This window comes from Neoarius graeffei, chromosome 4, assembly GCF_027579695.1.
Source record: "Neoarius graeffei isolate fNeoGra1 chromosome 4, fNeoGra1.pri, whole genome shotgun sequence".
Taxonomy (NCBI): Eukaryota; Metazoa; Chordata; class Actinopteri; order Siluriformes; family Ariidae; genus Neoarius; species Neoarius graeffei.
In genome coordinates, this window is record NC_083572.1 from 7,728,431 (window position 1) to 7,747,475 (window position 19,045).

The 19,045-nt window shown below is 42.6% G+C and overlaps 1 protein-coding gene across 5 annotated transcripts in view; it reads right to left on the reverse strand.

Moving 5' to 3' along the window:
* Window positions 1-531: 531 nt before the first annotated feature.
* als2b (alsin Rho guanine nucleotide exchange factor ALS2 b) overlaps window positions 532-19,045 on the reverse strand; it is a 52,005-nt gene continuing 33,491 nt past the window's right edge. For all 5 annotated transcript variants that reach the window (XM_060918758.1, XM_060918757.1, XM_060918760.1 and 2 more), the window contains exons 17-35: window positions 18,011-18,081; window positions 17,853-17,919; window positions 17,523-17,725; window positions 17,379-17,444; window positions 17,180-17,278; window positions 14,053-14,217; window positions 12,075-12,186; window positions 11,898-11,975; window positions 10,027-10,160; window positions 9,766-9,930; window positions 9,518-9,635; window positions 9,279-9,436; window positions 4,744-4,851; window positions 2,715-2,891; window positions 2,565-2,610; window positions 2,419-2,480; window positions 2,174-2,323; window positions 1,962-2,058; window positions 532-1,886 (exon numbers count right to left, since the gene is read on the reverse strand). In XM_060918758.1, coding sequence (XP_060774741.1) covers window positions 1,848-1,886; window positions 1,962-2,058; window positions 2,174-2,323; window positions 2,419-2,480; window positions 2,565-2,610; window positions 2,715-2,891; window positions 4,744-4,851; window positions 9,279-9,436; window positions 9,518-9,635; window positions 9,766-9,930; window positions 10,027-10,160; window positions 11,898-11,975; window positions 12,075-12,186; window positions 14,053-14,217; window positions 17,180-17,278; window positions 17,379-17,444; window positions 17,523-17,725; window positions 17,853-17,919; window positions 18,011-18,081 — 2,115 coding nt within the window. In that variant the 3' untranslated portion in view covers window positions 532-1,847. The remainder of the gene's footprint in view (window positions 1,887-1,961; window positions 2,059-2,173; window positions 2,324-2,418; window positions 2,481-2,564; window positions 2,611-2,714; window positions 2,892-4,743; window positions 4,852-9,278; window positions 9,437-9,517; window positions 9,636-9,765; window positions 9,931-10,026; window positions 10,161-11,897; window positions 11,976-12,074; window positions 12,187-14,052; window positions 14,218-17,179; window positions 17,279-17,378; window positions 17,445-17,522; window positions 17,726-17,852; window positions 17,920-18,010; window positions 18,082-19,045) is intronic.

The following is a 19,045-nucleotide window of genomic DNA, read 5'->3' on the forward strand; positions in this document are numbered from 1 at the left end:
AAATATATTATTTACCAGCTTAAGGTCGGTCCATATGGTGAAATACCGTGACCTCGGCCTTGAATACTGACCTCGGCCCAGAGGGCCTCACTCAGTACTTTCAAGACCTCGGTCACGGTATTTCACCATATGGACCTCCCAGCTGGTAAATAACGCATATATATTTTTTTTTTAAATAACAGCACGTGTGTTTAATCTTTGTTAAATGTAGAATCCTGAACTGTTCTTCAGTTGTCTATTTGTGGAAAACTAATGTGGAACTCTACAACTGCATGTTTCTTGGGCTCAGAGGATTCCAACTAGAAAACAAAGAACCCTTAAAGCAGGGTTCTTCAAATCTTATCCAGAAGGGGCTGGTGTGGCAGCAGGGTTCATGTCAAGAACCATTTGTTTTCCAAGAACGTAGGTTCTAGCCCCCTGTATTATGAGGTTTATTTGCATACTGATAAATACAAGGCCAATAAGGATCAACTAATGAAATAATACACACATGACATGGTGCAACCCAAAAAATGGACAGAAACGCATGAAAATATTCCATCAGCCACTTTATTGCCCTCTGTAGGTACAAAGACAGTTGTGGACAGAAAGCACCAACTGGACAAACCATCACAATGTCTTGGAAAGACAACATTTACACAGTCAAGCACAAAAAAAGTGAGCTGGAAGTACAACGTAGAACTGAAGAAAGTTCAATTCCGTCATAATCTGGAAGAAATAATCAGTCAGTCGGTCGGTCTCTTTCGGCCTGTTTGACTGGAACATCATCTCGCTGCAAAGCAAACTTTGCTTCAACGCTATACGGGATTCACTTCTCCGTCTGCACCATCGGTCATTTCGTTACTTCAGTAAGACGAGGGTCAATACACGGTATGAGATTATCCACAGGTATTGTACAGATTTATCATTGCAACTGGACGTCTTGATCTTAAATAAATAAAACCTCAGCTATTAAAAACGATCGCGTTGATATCACGGCCAGTTCAGAATACTGTAAAAGGTATTGCTGTATGCAACACACACACACACACACACACACACACACATACGACTGTCACATAAGGACCCACAAAATATATATATATTAACAGATAAATAGAAGAAGTGTGCTGCTGTGAAATAATTAAACGTTTAGTACTAGGTTTCTAGTCAACATGGTGTCTAAAAAAATACAAATAATAGGACCGTCGCATGAAAACTGCAAAAATAAAACAAAGTGGAAACACTTCAAGTCTCAACTGTACCGTTTAAATAGTGCTCAACAAGAAGGGGAAAAAACAAAACAACCAAAACTGTGCATATGATAAAACGTCTTCGACGGAATCCAGCAGGTCAAAATTCCATGCATCTGATTGGCTGTTGGAGCAGCATGTGACCACCAACGTCATCCGATCGCTCCTTCATGTACGTAAATATGCAAACATCAACCGTCAGTGCTATTTAACACAGGATTTGTTAATCTCTGGTTTTACGCTGAGGAATATATGTGTAAAGAAAGAGAGAGAGAAAAAAAAATGGCACCCTCCAGCAGTATCACGTGTCCTGTATGTGTCCAGAATTTTCCTCACAGAAATGACTTCAGCCTGTGTCACATTCATATGGGGGGGGACCTAGAAGGATCACCGCTTTAAAGAGAAAATCCATACCGAGATAGTGGAGTACAATTGAAGGTTAAGGTCTAAATTACATTACTACCCAAGAAAAAAAAAAAAGGACACAGGAACGATGAAGAGCTTTCCCCGGTCAGGCAGCTGCATCGTGATCCTGGCTCAGCTCATCACGTCATGTCCGTCATGACGGTATGCAGCCGATCCGTCTGTCGGTCACCCGGCTCATCGACGTGCTCCTTATGTGATCTTCTCATGCTGAATCTGATAATAACACGCCTGACAGGACGGAGAAACCAATTCAGACGTTTTCGTTTGAACTCTGTGTGCGCACACGTTTGTTTTGTGCATTACCTTTAATGTGGTGAACATGATGCCGTGCTCTCCGTGCTGCACACACGGGTCCATGAGGTCCTCTATCAGACTGACCTCTGACCCCAGGTTCCTTATTCTGAGAAGGAATAAACATCAAATCATGCTGGATTCAGAGTGTACCATTAATGAAATAACTCGCTCTTAACTACACAGGGTTGTGCGGGGAAGCTAAACACCACTACGTGTGTTACCGAGCACGCAGCACCACGTAGAGAAAAACGGGAAACAGATCATCCATGGACCACAGGAAGTCCTGTTTGAGTAAGGCAAGCACCTCGTGGGTTATCTCCTCGAAGGTCAGCTGGATGACCTGCAGCTTGTCCGAAGGAGTGAACGTCGTGCTGAAGGACAAACATGGTGATGAAACTCTGAAAGCTGAACGATGCTAAAAGTGGAGCTTTATAGCTCATCACCAGCACCATACAGGATTTCTAACCTGATTTGCTGCAGGGTCTCCACAGCTGAAGCAAAACAGGCATCTTTAGTGCTGGGTTGGACCTACACACAAACACAGGACGTATTTACCAAATTTCACTCATGTCCCAGTAAGAAATGGTGTAGAAAAAAAAAAAAAAAATCTACCTTTTGCTTTTCCCCGTGTGCTGTGATGCTTACAGGCCAGAATTTCCTACAAAAGCAGAAATGTTGATGAATGTGACTGGACAGACAATATCATATCATATCATGAGTGCTTGTGTAGATTTATTTGTGTGCACACGTATATACACTCACTGTTGTACACCGAGAAAAGCGAGAAGAGCGAGGTCGGGCTGCTTGTTAAGACGCAACACACAGTCCCAGTACACGTCGTCTTCTTTCTCCTTGTCCAGAGCATACAGCGTGAAGAGAGGCGGGTAGAGACGCGGCAACAAGACGGGCAGGAGCAGGGCTGAGCTGCTGACCACACGCCTGCCGAGGTTAAGCTTTAACGTTAAGTTTTCTGACACTCTTTGGAAATAAAACCAACATGACCAGCTGCATGTCTTATTATGAACGGTCATGTCTTCAAGAGACTGATGATGGAACTGCTATATAGATCCTTTTCACGTGACGTCACGACAAACGCGGCCGCCATTTTGGACGTGTACTACCAGTAGTTTACCACAGCCAGCATTGAGGAACGGCAGCAAAGAAAGTTTTTACTTTCAGCAAGACTTCCATCATGCCACTATATTGTTGTGCACCTGGATGTAGTAACCATCAACAAACAAGGCAAGGTTTATCATTTTATCGGATCCCGACGGAGAAGATGGATAGCGGCCATTAACAGATTGGCAGCCCTCGGCATACCAACGCTTGTGTAGTGACCACTTTGTTGGAGGTAAGACGTATAAAATTAGCCAGAAAAGGCATTACATTGCTGTTAACATTCTGTGGCGGCGAGCGTGTAACCAAATAGGTTAAAATAACCCATTGTAACCTCTTTGTTCTTCTGTAGTAGCTATTGTTGACTAGCTAATGTCAACAACATAGTAGCTGGTATGTTACTGTAGCAATGTTTACGTTCAGTCATTTGGATGACTGTTAAAACCTTTCAGTCTCAAGTTTTTCCTTTACTGGATTTACTAGTTTACTGTAATTATGATCCGGCAGCTATTTACACCGGATCCAGTATAAATAGCTGCCGGAGCCAATGTCCGAGGTTCCGGAGTGCGCTCCGGCTTGCTCCCCCTCAAATTAAGCAGCGCGCGCCGGCTTGCTCCCGGAGTGCTCCGGCCGAGGTTCCCCTCAAATTAAGCAGCGCGCTCCGGAACCTCGGACGTTGGCGTGTATGTGTATGGCGATGGGTTTTTAATGACATAGGTATACAGGTCATGTGGGCCGAAGTCAGGTAAAGACGAGGGCTTCGTGTACTTCCGTACGTCAGTGAACAATCCTGGTGGAAGCAGGTAAACGTCGTTCTCTAAGCCTGCTAACCTCAATTTTTGCAAATACCTCTCCCTCTGCTCGCCCTGTAAATGCCCTACGTCGCTGGATAGTGAAGGTGTTTTCTGCATCTCGCTCCTTTTTCTTTTATGTTTTTCGTTTGTCGCCTTCCTCGCATTCAAACCGATTCGAGCCGAAGTCCACTACATGTCCAAAATGGCGGTCGCGTTTACGAAGGTCACGTGACTGAAAAGGGTCTATACACTACCGTTCAAAAGTTTGGGGTCACTTTGAAATGTCCTTATTTTTGAAAGAAAAGCACTGTTCTTTCCAATGAAGATCACTTTAAACTAATCAGAAATCCACTCTATACATTGCTAATGTGGTAAATGACTATTCTAGCTGCAAATGTCTGGTTTTTGGTGCAATATCTCCATAGGTGTATAGAGGCCCATTTCCAGCAACTCTCACTCCAGTGTTCTAATGGTACAATGTGTTTGCTCATTGCCTCAGAAGGCTAATGGATGATTAGAAAACCCTTGTACAATCATGTTAGCACAGCTGAAAACAGTTTAGCTCTTTAGAGAAGCTATAAAACTGACCTTCCTTTGAGCAGATGGAGTTTCTGGAGCATCACATTTGTGGGGTCGATTAAATGCTCAAAATGGCCAGAAAAATGTCTCGACTATATTTTTTATTCATTTTACAACTTATGGTGGGAAATAAAAGTGTGACTTTTCATGGAAAACACAAAATTGTCCGGTAGTGTACCTGCTGTAACAGCAACAGATACGTTACACAACCTTAAATGCAACTTGAAAGGAGATGCAAAGTAGGACGGATCGTTGTTTAATAAATAAATCATCAAGCGCGATGCGCGTGTCCTGATTCTCACCCTGGTTTTGGAGACTCGAGCTCACTGCTAGTCGACTTCGATTCCTTCTTTTCGTTTGGAGCCTCAACCAGCAACCCGCCTTCGTCTGGAAGATCAGGAAACAGAAACCTACAACACACATCACAGTTAGAGAAAATCTTTACGGAATACGGCTGTCAAAAGAAACGTCAACTTTTTTTTTTTTATTGAAAACTATTCAAAATTTAGCCTTTTATCATTTACTGCACACGTTAGGTTTTACATTACGCTTTAATTCTTGTATCCTTATTACCTTTTTTTTTTTTACAATAAACAAGGAACAAATTACGTGTTGTGAAAACGTTAAGAATTTCCAATGGTAACCTACTAAACCACCAAACCCCATTTAAACACGTTAAAGGAGAACCTAAGTCATTTTTAAACTTGCTTTATTTCTTAATTAACGTGTTATTCAATTACGTTTTCGGTTTTACTAACCTTATATCGTGACTCGTATTGGCAACTAATTGCAATTACAGTGGGGCAAAAAAGTATTTAGTCAGCCACCAATCGTGCAAGTTCTCCCACTTAAAAAGATGAGAGAGGCCTGTAATTTTCATCATAGGTACAGTTCAACTATGAGAGACAGAATGGGGGGAAAGAATCCAGGAAATCACATTGTAGGATTTTTAATGAATTAATTGGGAAATTCCTCGGTAAAATAAGTATTTGGTCACCTACAAACAAGCAAGATTTCTGGCTCTCGCAGACCTGTAACTTCTTCTTTAAGAGGCTCCTCTGTCCTCCACTCGTTACCTGTATTAATGGCACCTGTTTGAACTCGTTATCAGTATAAAAGACACCTGTCCACAGCCTCAAACAGTCACACTCCAAACTCCACTATGGCCAAGACCAAAGAGCTGTCAAAGGACACCAGAAACAAAATTGTAGACCTGCACCAGGCTGGGAAGACTGAATCTGCAATAGGTAAGCAGCTTGGTGTGAAGAAATCAACTGTGAGAGCAATTATTAGAAAATGGAAGACATACAAGACCACTGATAATCTCCCTCGATCTGGGGCTCCACGCAAGATCTCACCCCGTGGGGTCAAAATGATCACAAGAACGGTGAGCAAAAATCCCAGAACCACACGGGGGGACCTAGTGAATGACCTGCAGAGAGCTGGGACCAAAGTAACAAAGGCTACCATCAGTAACACACTACGCCGCCAGGGACTCAAATCCTGCAGTGCCAGACGTGTCCCCCTGCTTAAGCCGGTACATGTCCAGGCCCGTCTGAAGTTTGCTAGAGAGCATTTGGATGATCCAGAAGAGGATTGGGAGAATGTCATATGGTCAGATGAAACCAAAATAGAACTTTTTGGTAAAAACTCAACTTGAGTAGCCTGGATTAGTACGGACACAGAGACAGGATGGGTTGATATAGAACAAAATTCACTACCAGGCATACCTTTATCTGTTTTGGCTTTCCTTAGTAAGCAGTCTCAAAAGAAGGTGACAGTTAAGAATATATGGGTGAAACACACTTTAAATGTGTGGTTGACAGTTCAAAAGAGAATTAGGGGGACAGATGCCCTTTCGAGGGCCATGCAAATAGTTGGAAACCCAGAATTTCCACCTTCAATTACTGATATCACTTTTAAGAGATGGGCACAAATAGACTTAAAGATTATTGATCAATTATTTTGTGATAATATTTTACAGCCATTTTCATATTTCCAGGATAAATTCTTATTAGCCCAAACTGATATGTATAGGTATTTTCAGATTAGGCATTACATTATGAACCATAAAGATTGGAATACAATTAAAAATAGTCCAACAAACATGGAAAAATACTTCATTAATATAATCAAACATAAGTCACCTACCAAAAATCATGTCTCTCATATTTATCGAAACTTGATGTTGGACATACCAGGTAATACTTTTTACATTAAAAGGAAATGGGAGCTAGAACTAAACATCGTGATTGAGGACGATGAATGGGAAAAAATATGTATGAGATGTCACAAGGGCATTAATAGTAACATGTGGAAGGAGTTTGATTGGAAGATGAAGACAAGATTCTTTAAGACACCCCTGGTGGTTTCAACATTTATAAATGATCCTGATGTAATGAACTGCTGGAGGGAGTGTGGAAAGGTCGGAGACCATTCACATATATTCTGGGATTGCCCAGAGATCATTTTTTTCTGGCAGGGCATAAAGAATGAGATAGATAAAATTTTGGACATTGACTTATCATTTAACCCAAGTCAATTCCTACTCGATCGGACTCCTGAAAACATGTACACTAAAGACCAACAGTATTTGTTGCATATACTATTGATGACAGCAAGAAAAATAGTGACATTAAATTGGAGGAACCCACAGCCACAAACAGTTACTCAGTGGAAACAGAAGCTGAGGGAGGTGTATGAAATGGAGGCTTTGTCTGCTCAACTACAATTGAGGTCTGATGTCTTTTTGAGGAGATGGTCACCTGTAGTAGATTACCTCTTTACTTGAGAGAAAACCCAAATTATGTGCCTTGATGTTTTGTTTTTTTTTGCTCTCTGAGTGCTGCAGGGTCAAATATGTTTGTTATTTACACTGCTAGGCTTATTATATAGTCTTGTCAAGGAATTTCATGTTCTGTACTGTGTTGTTTAATAAAAAATTAAAGTTCAAAAAAAAAAAAAAAAAAACTCAACTTGTCGTGTTTGGAGGAGAAAGAATGCTGAGTTGCATCCAAAGAACACCATACCTACTGTGAAGCATGGGGTTGGAAACATCATGCTTTGGGGCTGTTTTTCTGCAAAGGGACCAGGACGACTGATCCGTGTAAAGGAAAGAATGAATGGGGCCATGTATCGTGAGATTTTGAGTGAAAACCTCCTTCCATCAGCAAGGGCATTGAAGATGAAACGTGGCTGGGTCTTTCAGCATGACAATGATCCTAAACACACCGCCCGGGCAACGAAGGAGTGGCTTCGTAAGAAGCATTTCAAGGTCCTGGAGTGGCCTAGCCAGTCTCCAGATCTCAACCCCATAGAAAATCTTTGGAGGGAGTTGAAAGTCCGTGTTGCCCAGCGACAGCCCCAAAACATCACTGCTCTAGAGGAGATCTGCATGGAGGAATGGGCCAAAATACCAGCAACAGTGTGTGGAAACCTTGTGAAGACTTACAGAAAACGTTTGACCTCTGTCATTGCCAACAAAGGGTATATAACAAAGTATTGAGATGAACTTTTGTTATTGACCAAATACTTATTTTCCACCATAATTTGCAAATAAATTCTTTAAAAATCAGACAATGTGATTTTCTGGATTTTTTTTCTCATTCTGTCTCTCATAGTTGAAGTGTACCTATGATGAAAATTACAGGCCTCTCTCATCTTTTTAAGTGGGAGAACTTGCACAATTGGTGGCTGACTAAATACTTTTTTGCCCCACTGTAAATATTATACTTATCGGCCTATTCGGGTTTTTAGCCGTGTTGAATTTAGTTCGTTTGGTCCACGGCAGGCATCGTTTATCCGCGCGATCTTCACGAGACTTCAAAACGTGAAGCGTCAACCAGGTGTCAGCGCCGCCATTTTGAAAACTGTTTTCCAAACGAAATATCGAACAAAAACGAGTTTAAATGACGATTACTGCCTACTTTTTTCAAACTTCCCCGATTACTATCAAAACAAACAAAACTTCCAGCTTGATTACATCAGCATTCGAAAGAGGCCGCGCGCGTCTTTTGACAACCCGTGTCCGAAATCGCTCCCTAATCACTATATATCGAGGACGCCATTTTGTAGTGCCGTCCGAAACCTTCATGAGGATTATTTACACCCTATATTGTGCACTCAAAGCATCCCACAGTGCATCAGGAAAAGTAGTGTACGCCGATGGTCACTAACCAAAGCAATATATCCCATCATGCATTGCGGTCGCGCTGAAAGAAATCAAGTCTCAAATTTGATTTAATAAAAGGCAGCGGCAAAGAAGAAAGAAAAGTATTCAGCCTTGATTTTAAAGAACTGAAAGATGCAGTTCTTTCAACGTTGGAAATGCGGTCAGTATCACAAAAATACATGCGTTTATTATTTTGAATGAAAACCCACCAGCCGACTGATCCAGCACATTTTAATTGTGCGACGGTAATGGCGTAAATACCAGCGCGAAGGACTAGTGATCGAAAGCGTTTTTTTTTTATTTTACCAATGAGCTCATGATGTAGTCCTCTATATAGTAATTCCCTGTACAGGGAGTAGTGAACGAGTGAGCGATTTCAGACACGGAACGATGGCAGATGTCGGTCGCTTTGATTTCCGCTGTACGTTTTACTTCCGTCCTACGATGTTTCGCACGGGTCTCAACGAATCTCGTTTACGGCCCTTGCTTTGACATACGGACTGATATGTTACCGTACATAGCGTATTTCAAAACACTCATAACTTGCTATAGCAGTGACAAAATAGCGACCAAAAATGCATTCCTGTATTTAATTAAAGGAGATAAATAGAATTTTTGATATTTGCCTTCATTTCTCCTTTAAAAACCACACACACTCGAACAGACCTGACAATCTGAAAGATCCGGCTGAGGTAGGATTTGATCTCGTTGACGGCCTGCTGCAGCAGCCTGCGGTTTGCGCCGACGCCCACGTACGTCATCCGGTACACGGCTACCAACGTCTCCACCAACCGGCCCAGTGGGTGCAGCGGCGTGTCACATGCCTGGGACCAAAGGTCAAACGTCAGGTACGTTACAGAGCCGTTCTTGTCGACACTGTAGTCAGGACAGTGTACAGGACTGACCTTGATGAGGTAGCGGCGAATGGTGTCGTACTTCCCCAGGGTAACAGGCCCGTCATGCTGAGGGATGAACTCCAGGCTCTCCAGAGTTTTGTTATGGGAACGGGTCAGCAGCTCAGGACTACAACAAAACACACACAGCTTTGTACACACACACTCTGGATGGTTCTGTATATTTTGTGTCTATTTACACACAAACGTTTTTCCGAACTAACAGGAACACTGCTTCCCAGTCCTGAGTCAGACTGTACCTGTCCCTGTGCTGTCTCCTGTTAGTGGTCAGTGCTATAGCGACATTGTCCCAGGCCACCCTGGTCTCTCCCTGTCCTGGTGTGTCGCATCCCAACTGGCTCCAGCACTCCCCAAATACTGCCTTCCACTTCTCCTCAGGGTGCACAGAGAAACGACCCAGTTTACTGCTCTCACACACACGCATCCAAAAACACCACATATTGGCATCCCATAATTTCAGCATTGATAATTTCAACATTGAACATGTCGAATAAACGTACAGCGCACGGGTCTTATCCTTGTCCGAGTCATACAGGTTGGGTTTGGAGTAGGACCCTGATATCTTCAGGCCGGTTCCCCACACCCCGCTGATGGAACCCTCGATGTAGTCGCCGTTGGGCATCGTCAGAGTGCCCTGGAGAGACGGTGGGTCAGGAATGTTTCCAAAACAGAACACTTTTCAAGTTGTGGAGCTTGTTGAATTGAACATTTTTTGAAGCGTCAACTTAAAACATACTTGTGCTACAAAGGAAAACGATACAGATTTCCGCAAAAAAAAAAAAATGCGGACCCCTACTTTAAACTAATGAAACCAAAACATCCAATATGTTTTTTTTTTAATTTATAAGTTTTACAGATGCTTCTTTAATATCACAAGCAGCAACATGGTCCAAACAAGAGTGCTCCGAGAGCACAATATCCCCCGCTGGCAACTCGGCCATAACTCTGGTAAAATGCGACTGAAATGAAAAAAATTGAAATATACAGTACGTATTACCGACATGTAACAAAGAATCCAGTTGAGTTTTGTGAAATTCCTCCAAAAATTGTGAGGGAAGTTGATTTCCGAAAGCAACCACACCTTGATGAAATTGCCAAAGTACAAGTTTGTTAATAATCAAGGGCATAACTCTGGTAAAATTTGCCCAAATTAAACAAAATTTCAATCTGCGTATAACTCTCATATAACAAAGCCTTTTGCCAAGTTTGGTGAAATTCCTCCACAAATTGTGAGAGGATTTGATTTCAGAAGAACATACACCCTCATGAAATTGTCAAAAGTTATTTAATCAAGGGTCAAAACTCCGGTCAAATTTACACAAAAGAAATTAAACCGCAACATGCGTATTACCGTCATATAACAAGGCCTTTTGCCAAGCTTGGAGAAATTCGTCCAAAAATTGTGAGGAGTTGATGTCAGAACGCAAGCACACCTTCATGAAATTGTGAAAGTATAATTTTTTTTAAATCAAGGGCTGCAACTCTGGTAAAATGCGACTGAATTGAACAAAATAACAATATGCGCATTATCGACATATAACAAGGCCTTTTGTCAAGTTTGGTGAAATTCGTCCAAAAATTGTGAGAGGAGTTGATTTCAGAAGGTGAGCGCCCTTCCCGGGAAGGATGGACAGACAGACAGACGGACATCGCCATGACATAATATCCCTCTGGGCCTTTCGGCCAACGGGGGAAAAAAAAAAAAAAAAAAAACTGCACACGAGGTATTTAAAAGCAAAAGTTATTCAATTTCTGAATATGACAAACAACTTTCAGATTGGTGCCGTTATGGAGTTTTTCAAAATTTCAATATTTGAACTTTCCCCGTTTTAGATCAGCTTGTAACAGCGGTTTCTGTGATCGCTCTCATTTTTAACTTGAACTCAAGAGCCGATTTAATCTCGTTATTTATTTATTTATTTACAGTTTAAAGCAGTCAACATGTCTGCTCAAAGTCATTAGATTCCTAAATAAGCCATTTTTATATAAATTAACCAGAGTAGCATTTTCCAAAAACAGGGGGTTTGTGAGTGATGGGAATGTCAAGATGATATTAACTAAAAAGAAATAAAGGTAATAAATAAATAAATAAATAATGCAGCATTTATTACAAAAAAGTTTCACTTAATATTACCCGACTTCAGGCAAATAATTCAAGTTCAGCTGCCAAAATGGTTGGAAATCCCGGACTAGAGGATATCGACTGTTTAAAAATAACTGTAGCTTTCGTTTTATTGAATAAAAATCGGAGATGACTTTTTTCATGAATATCAACATGTATGCAAATTTCTGCTTTTGACTGTTCACTCTTGATTCTTCGTTCTCATTCAGAAATTTTTTTAGTTCATGGAGAGAGAAATTTTGAAATCACCTTTCCATTAAGTGTCCAGTCTTCTGAGAAATCCCCCTCAAAGGTGGTGTCGTCTTCTGAAAGTAAAACGCCTGTCCCCTGAGTGCGTGAGCGAGAAAAGAAAAAGACAGATCGGTAACAGAAAAAGTAACGATGTGCGACAGCAAAGTTTAGGAGAAGTTTATGTTCAGGTCTTACCATCATTTTATTGTTGCTGAAAGCTCCTTCATAGTAGAGACCAAACTGTGTGACGATAACGCCGTTCCCCTGCTTCTGATCATCCTGCCATACACCCATGTACTTCTCTCCTCTGATATTAAACACACACATCTAAAATTATTATGAAATGTTCAGAACATACAAGTGCCTCAGAGATACCAAGGATGTACCCTGAATAAAAATACTCTTGTTTCAAATACAGTGGTGCTTGAAAGTTGGTGAACCCTTTAGAATTTTCTATATTTCTGCATAAATATGACCTAAAACATCATCAGATTTTCACACAAGTCCTAAAAGTAGATAAAGAGAACCCAGTTAAACAAATGAGACAAAAATATTATACTTGGTCATTTATTTATTGAGGAAAATGATCCGATATTACATATCTGTGAGTGGCAAAAGTATGTGAACCTCTAGGATTAGCAGTTAATTTGAAGGTGAAATTAGAGTCAGGTGTTTTCAATCAATGGGATGACAATCAGGTGTGAGTGGGCACCCTGTTTTATTTCAAGAACAGGGATCTAGCAAAGTCTGATCTTCACAACACGTTTGTGGAAGTGTATCATGGCACGAACAAAGGAGATTTCTGAGCACCTCAGAAAAAGCATCGTTGATGCTCATCAGGCTGGAAAAGGTTACAAAACCATCTCTAAAGAGTTTGGACTCCACCAATCCACAGTCAGACAGATTGTGTACAAATGGAGGAAATTCAAGACCATTGTTACCCTCCCCAGGAGTGGTCGACCAACAAAGATCACTCCAAGAGCAAGGCGTGTAATAGTTGGCGAGGTCACAAAGGACCCCAGGGTAACTTCTAATCAACTGAAGGCCTCTCTCACGTTGGCTAATGTTCATGTTCATGAGTCCACCATCAGGAGAACACTGAACAACAATGGTGTGCATGGCAGGGTTGCAAGTAGAAAGCCACTGCTCTCCAAAAAGAACATTGCTGCTCGTCTGCAGTTTGCTAAAGATCACGTGGACAAGCCAGAAGGTGATTGGAAAAATGTTTTGTCGATGGATGAGACCAAAATAGAACTTTTTGGTTTAAATGAGAAGCGTTATGTTTGGAGAAAGGAAAAACACTGCATTCCAGCATAAGAACCTTATCCCATCTGTGAAACACGGTGGTGGTAGTATCGTGGTTTGGGCCTGTTTTGCTGCATCTGGGCCAGGACGGCTTGCCATCGTTGATGGAACAATGAATTCTGAATTATACCAGCGAATTCTAAAGGAAAATGTCAGGACATCTGTCCATGAACTGAATCTCAAGAGAAGGTGGGTCATGCAGCAAGACAACGACCCTAAGCACACAAGTCGTTCTACCAAAGAATGGTTAAAGAAGAATAAAGTGAATGTTTTGGAATGGCCAAGTCAAAGTCCTGACCTTAATCCAATCGAAATGTTGTGGAAGGACCTGAAGCGAGCAGTTCATGTGAGGAAACCCACCAACATCCCAGAGTTGAAGCTGTTCTGTACGGAGGAACGGGCTAAAATTCCTCCAAGCCGGTGTGCAGGACTGATCAACAGTTACCGCAAACGTTTAGTTGCAGTTATTGCTGCACAAGGGGGTCACACCAGATACTGAAAGCAAAGGTTCACATACTTTTGCCACTCACAGATATGTAATATTGGATCATTTTCCTCAATAAATAAATGACCAAGTATAATTATTTTTGTCTCATTTGTTTAACTGGGTTCTCTTTATCTACTTTTAGGACTTGTGTGAAAATCTGATGATGTTTTCGGTCATATTTATTCAGAAATATAGAAAATTTTAAAGGGCTCGCAAACTTTCAAGCACCACTGTATATATCGTACTCTGACCGTCCACTTTATTAGGTACACCTGCTCATTCATATAATTATTCCATGAGCCAGTCATGTTACAGCAGTGAAATGCATCAAATCATGCAAATATCGCAGTGGGTTGAATGCGAGCTAAACCGTCCTCCCACCTTGTGATGTCATCAAACACGCCGTAGCCAGTTTTCTTGTCGTTCAGCCACTGGCCGATGAAGACGCTGGGGGAGGTGGAGTTGAGTTTGCCGCTCCTCAGCATGCCATGGCCGTGACGCATGTTATCTTGAAACGAACCCTCGTACACTTCTCCTGTGGCGTACCTATAATCACACACACACTCGTCATGGAACTCAATTCATGAACATGAAATGAGGGGAGGGGAAAAGAAAAAAAAATAAATCATAAATCATGACGCGTCATTCATTAATGAACGAACTAGATAGAACTCGATGCCAACTGCGTCGATGGGGATGCCTCCGCCTGGTAGACTACACGCCTTATTAAGTTGTGATTTGGGGATGTACATTTGACCTCACAGTAATCTTGACCTGGTGAAATGACTTGTATCAGCCTTGGAGATATTGTGTTCACAAGGTTCTCGGACAGACACTTCACCTCACAGTGACCTTGACCTTGGACCTTTTGATCTCAAAATCTAATCAGTTTATCTTTGTCCCCAAATGGCGAAAGTTTGGTGAAATACCTTTCATTCGCCTTGAAGATATTGTGTTCACAAGGTTTTCGGACAGACATTTGACCTCACAGTGACCTTGACCTTAGACCTTTCGATCTCAAAATCTAATCAGTTCATGCTTGTCCCAAAGCGCACAAATGGTGAAAGTTTGGTGAAATTCCTTTCATTAGCCTTGGAGATATCGCGTTTACAAGGTTTCGGGACGGACAGGCGGACGCACGGACAGACGGACAACCCGAAAACATAATGCCTCCTGCACCTTACGGTGGCGGAGGCATAAAAACTGATAAACTGCTGTAGTTTAAAAGGAATAAAAGACTTCAGGACGTACATTTTTTAAGAAAATCAAGTCAGTCATCTCATCTCATCTCATTATCTCTAGCCGCTTTATCCTTCTACAGGGTCGCAGGCAAGCTGGAGCCTATCCCAGCTGACTACGGGCGAAAGGCGGGGTACACCCTGGACAAGTCGCCAGGTCATCACAGGGCTGACACATAGACACAGACAACCATTCACACTCACATTCACACCTACGCTCAATTTAGGGCGTATTCACACCTACGTTGTTTGGTCCGGACCAAACGAACCAAATTTCCCTTGGTCCGGACCTTTTGGGTTGGTCTGAATACAAACCACCGAACTCGGTCCGGACCAAAGGAACTCTGGTGCGGATCTTTTGGAGGTGTGAAAGCAGACTGGACCTAATCTGACAGTTTTGCTTTTTTGTACCTCGGGAGCTTCCGTCGTTTGTCGAGCATTATGGGAAACAGAGTCTTGACACTCCACCGCAAAGTGCAAACACTGTTTCGGTTGTCAAGGGTCGTTCAGTCACCAGTGGTAGGCGAGTACAAAAAATGAGTAGGGGGCAAACGTGGGCCGAGGAAGAAACGCGTACCCTTGTGGATATATGGGCAGATGTCCACATATCTGAGCTTTTGGAGAGAACACACAAAAATGCCGACGTGTTTGCTGTATTCAGTGAGAAAATGAAGGAGAAGGGGTTCACGCGCTCCCCAGAACAATGTCGGCTAAAAGTGACGAAACTCCGTCAGACCTACATTAAAATCAGGGACATCCTTTCAAAAAGTGGCAGTACTAGCGACGCAAAAAAGAAATTCATCTATTGCGTGAAGAGCCAGAACTGTCACAACATGATGTGCGCTCATCAGCGCTATCCTCCGTAGCCGCCTTGCCCTTTGTCATCGTCGTTGATAAATTACTTGTACAGCAGCATATGGCCCTTTTCCACTACCCTTTTTCAGCTCACTTCAGCTCGCTTCAGCCCAACATGGCTCGCGTTTCGACTACCAAAAAACAGCACGACTCGGCTCGCTTCAGCCCTGCTTAGCCCCTAAATCTCGCACGGTTTTGGAGTGGGGCCAAAGCGAGCCGAGTGAGGCTGGGGGCGTGAGCAGACACTCCCCTGTGCACTGATTGGTGAGGAGGAGTGTCCTCACATGCCCACACACGCCCTGCGAGCACGCTGGGATCTGTAAACACCGGAAACCTGGAAGAATAATAATTCCGAATTACGAGAATTTCTGAAGCCTTATGCGCCTCGCCTCATCTATACGCTCTTGCCAGTATCTGTTGGCGTTGTCGGTGACAACAAGCCACAGAACCAAGACCAGCAACACTAACGACTCCATGTCCATGTTTATTGTTTACTATCCGGGTCGTGAGACTACCGCTTAAAAGCTCACTGATGTCACTGTTTGCGCTGCTTAACGACATCACGTGACGTCCACCCACTTTCGCTAACTCCACCCAATGTGTCCACCCACTTCCAGCCAGCACGGTTCAGCGCGGTTGTAGTCGAAATGCAACTCCAATAGCCCCGCTCAGCTCGACTCAGCACGGCACGGCTCAGCCCGACTCAGCCGCGTTTGTAGTGGAAAAGCGGCAATAGTAATCGCACAATTGTGAAAACAGTAAAAACTGGAAAAAACATAAAGCTTTGATGACATTAAAAAGAATAACAGCACGGAAAGCCTCCATGACTACTTTTGAACTTAACGCTTTGTGCGCGTGTCGTCTCTGACCAATAGCTGAACGACCTCAGGGCGCGTGGCTTTGTTGACAGATTTTGGTCCGCTTACTAAAATGTACAGTGTGAAAGCGAACCGCACCAAAATGAAAAAAACAAAACAAAACATTTGGTTCGGACCAAAGCAAGTGAACTATCGAACTATCCTGGTCTGAATACACCCTTAGAGTCACCAGTTAACCTAACCTGCATGTCTTTGGACTGTGGAGGAAACCGGAGCACCCAGAGGAAACCCACGCGGACACGGGGAGAACATGCAAACTCCGCACAGAAAGGCCCTCGCCGGCCACGGGGCTCGAACCCGGACCTTCTTGCTGTGAGGCGACAGCGCTAACCACTACACCACCGTGCCGCCCAAGAAAGTCATATTTAGTCAAATATACTCAATGGCTCAAATATTCCAGGTGGTAACATTAACTCCGCTTCATCACCCCGCATTGCTGTTGATTAATTTACTACAACGGCACAACAACAACGTGCTTTATTCCTTCATAATAGCACCACTTTCTTGGTGTGCGTTATATCGCACTGAACTCAGTACCTGAAGGTCCCAAATCCATGCATCTTGCCATCCTTCCAGTGGCCCTGGTAATGATCACTCTTGTTAAGATTCTTGTTAGGAACGATATAGTCACCAAATCTGGAAAAACAAATAAATTAAAAATAAATAAAATCCATACTGCTGCGTTTTATTTGTGCGGATGTTTATCGATAAACATATTAAATGATCTGCAACCAACCCATCCTCGAGTCCGTTCTTAAACGTCCCGGTGTACATCCTTCCATCTGGCCATTTTAACACGCCCCTATAACACAGAAGAAAAAGAACCGATCAGCTCCTTCTTGTCATACGCAATAGCTCCGCCCCTTTCTGAGACACCCACCTCCCGTGCGGTTTGCCTGCCACCCAGCGGCCCTCGTACATCGCGTCCTTCAACCTGCTGTCCTTATAGAAGGTGTAGGAGGCAGTTCGGGAAATGGGCGGGTCCGCTCTTAATCCTGTCCCAGAGATAGGCGGGGCTGTGTGTAACCCCGGCCCACTCAGTGCCTGCTCCACTGCCTGATTTATAGCACGCAACCACTTCGCCTGATCACACAGGGAAAAAACGCAAACAGTAAAATTAAGAGCGGGATGAGGTAACTGAGGTTGATTATTTTCCAATATCAGAATGTACTTTATACTTATTAAGAGTAAAATTTGATTGTCATGTTACCTTTTCGGATGGCGAGGAAGCCAGCAGCGTGAAGCTTTCTTCAGGTGAGGTCAACTTCAACCCGTACCTGCCCGACACAAAAATACCACAGCACATTTTATAACAGCAACCGTAACACACTCTTTCGAAAGGGAGTACGATTTAACCGGCTCACTCACAGGCCAGCGTTCTCGTCAGACATTGGCTCCACCCACAGCGTGGCCAACGGGAAGACATGATGAGTAGAGAACTGAGGAAGAGCGCACAAAGAAGTCATTCATACACACATTAAGACACGCCCAGGAGTCTTTACTAGTCAAATAAACGCCATAAAGGCAGAACATGCCAAAAAAAAAAAAAAACAAGAGATTTTTTTTTTTTTGCTTTCATCAACGACATGCTAGCACACAAGAGATTTGGATCATCACGTAAATACATGGGCTGCACATTACATACATCACGGACCAACCATAATGTCAATGCTGATATCTATAATATGATCATTTTATACCACAGCACTGAGTTAAAAAAAAAAACCCTGCCATTAATGACATGTTCAAGTTTTTTGTAAAAAGATTTACATTTAGTTTACACTTATGGAAGGAGTCTCCAGTGTCAGAAGTAAAACTGTTCAAGCCTTTGTGCTTTGTGTTGTCTTGGTAACATGAGATGAGCAGCTACAGTACTTTTTTTTTTTTTTAAAACGTCGAGAGAAAGTAAAAAGAAATGCTGGTGCGGGGATGAGTGTTTATAGCTGCTAGAAGAAAAATGATAAGAAAAAAAAACATCTTCAAGGATGTTCAATAACACTTATCTATGTATAAAAAGTGTCATTGTACCGTATAACAGAGGTGGACAGGAACGAAGTACGTACTTAAGTACACTTTTTGAGTACCTGTACTTTATTTGAGTATTTTTTTTGGAAACGTATGACTTTAACTTCACTACATTTGAAAGACAAATATCGTACTTTTCACTTCATGACATTTCTATCCAGGTCCTCGTTACTCGTTATTATGAAGCGGCTTTGAAAGTGGATTTTTTTTTCTTTTCTTTGCTAAAACGTGATTGGTTTTTTCCCCCAGGTGACACTGATGCCCCTTTTCCACCAAAGCAGTTCCAGGGCTGGTTCGGGGCCAGTGCTTAGTTTGGAACCGGGTTTTCTGTTTCCACTGACAAAGAACTGGCTCTGGGGCCAGAAAAACCGGTTCCAG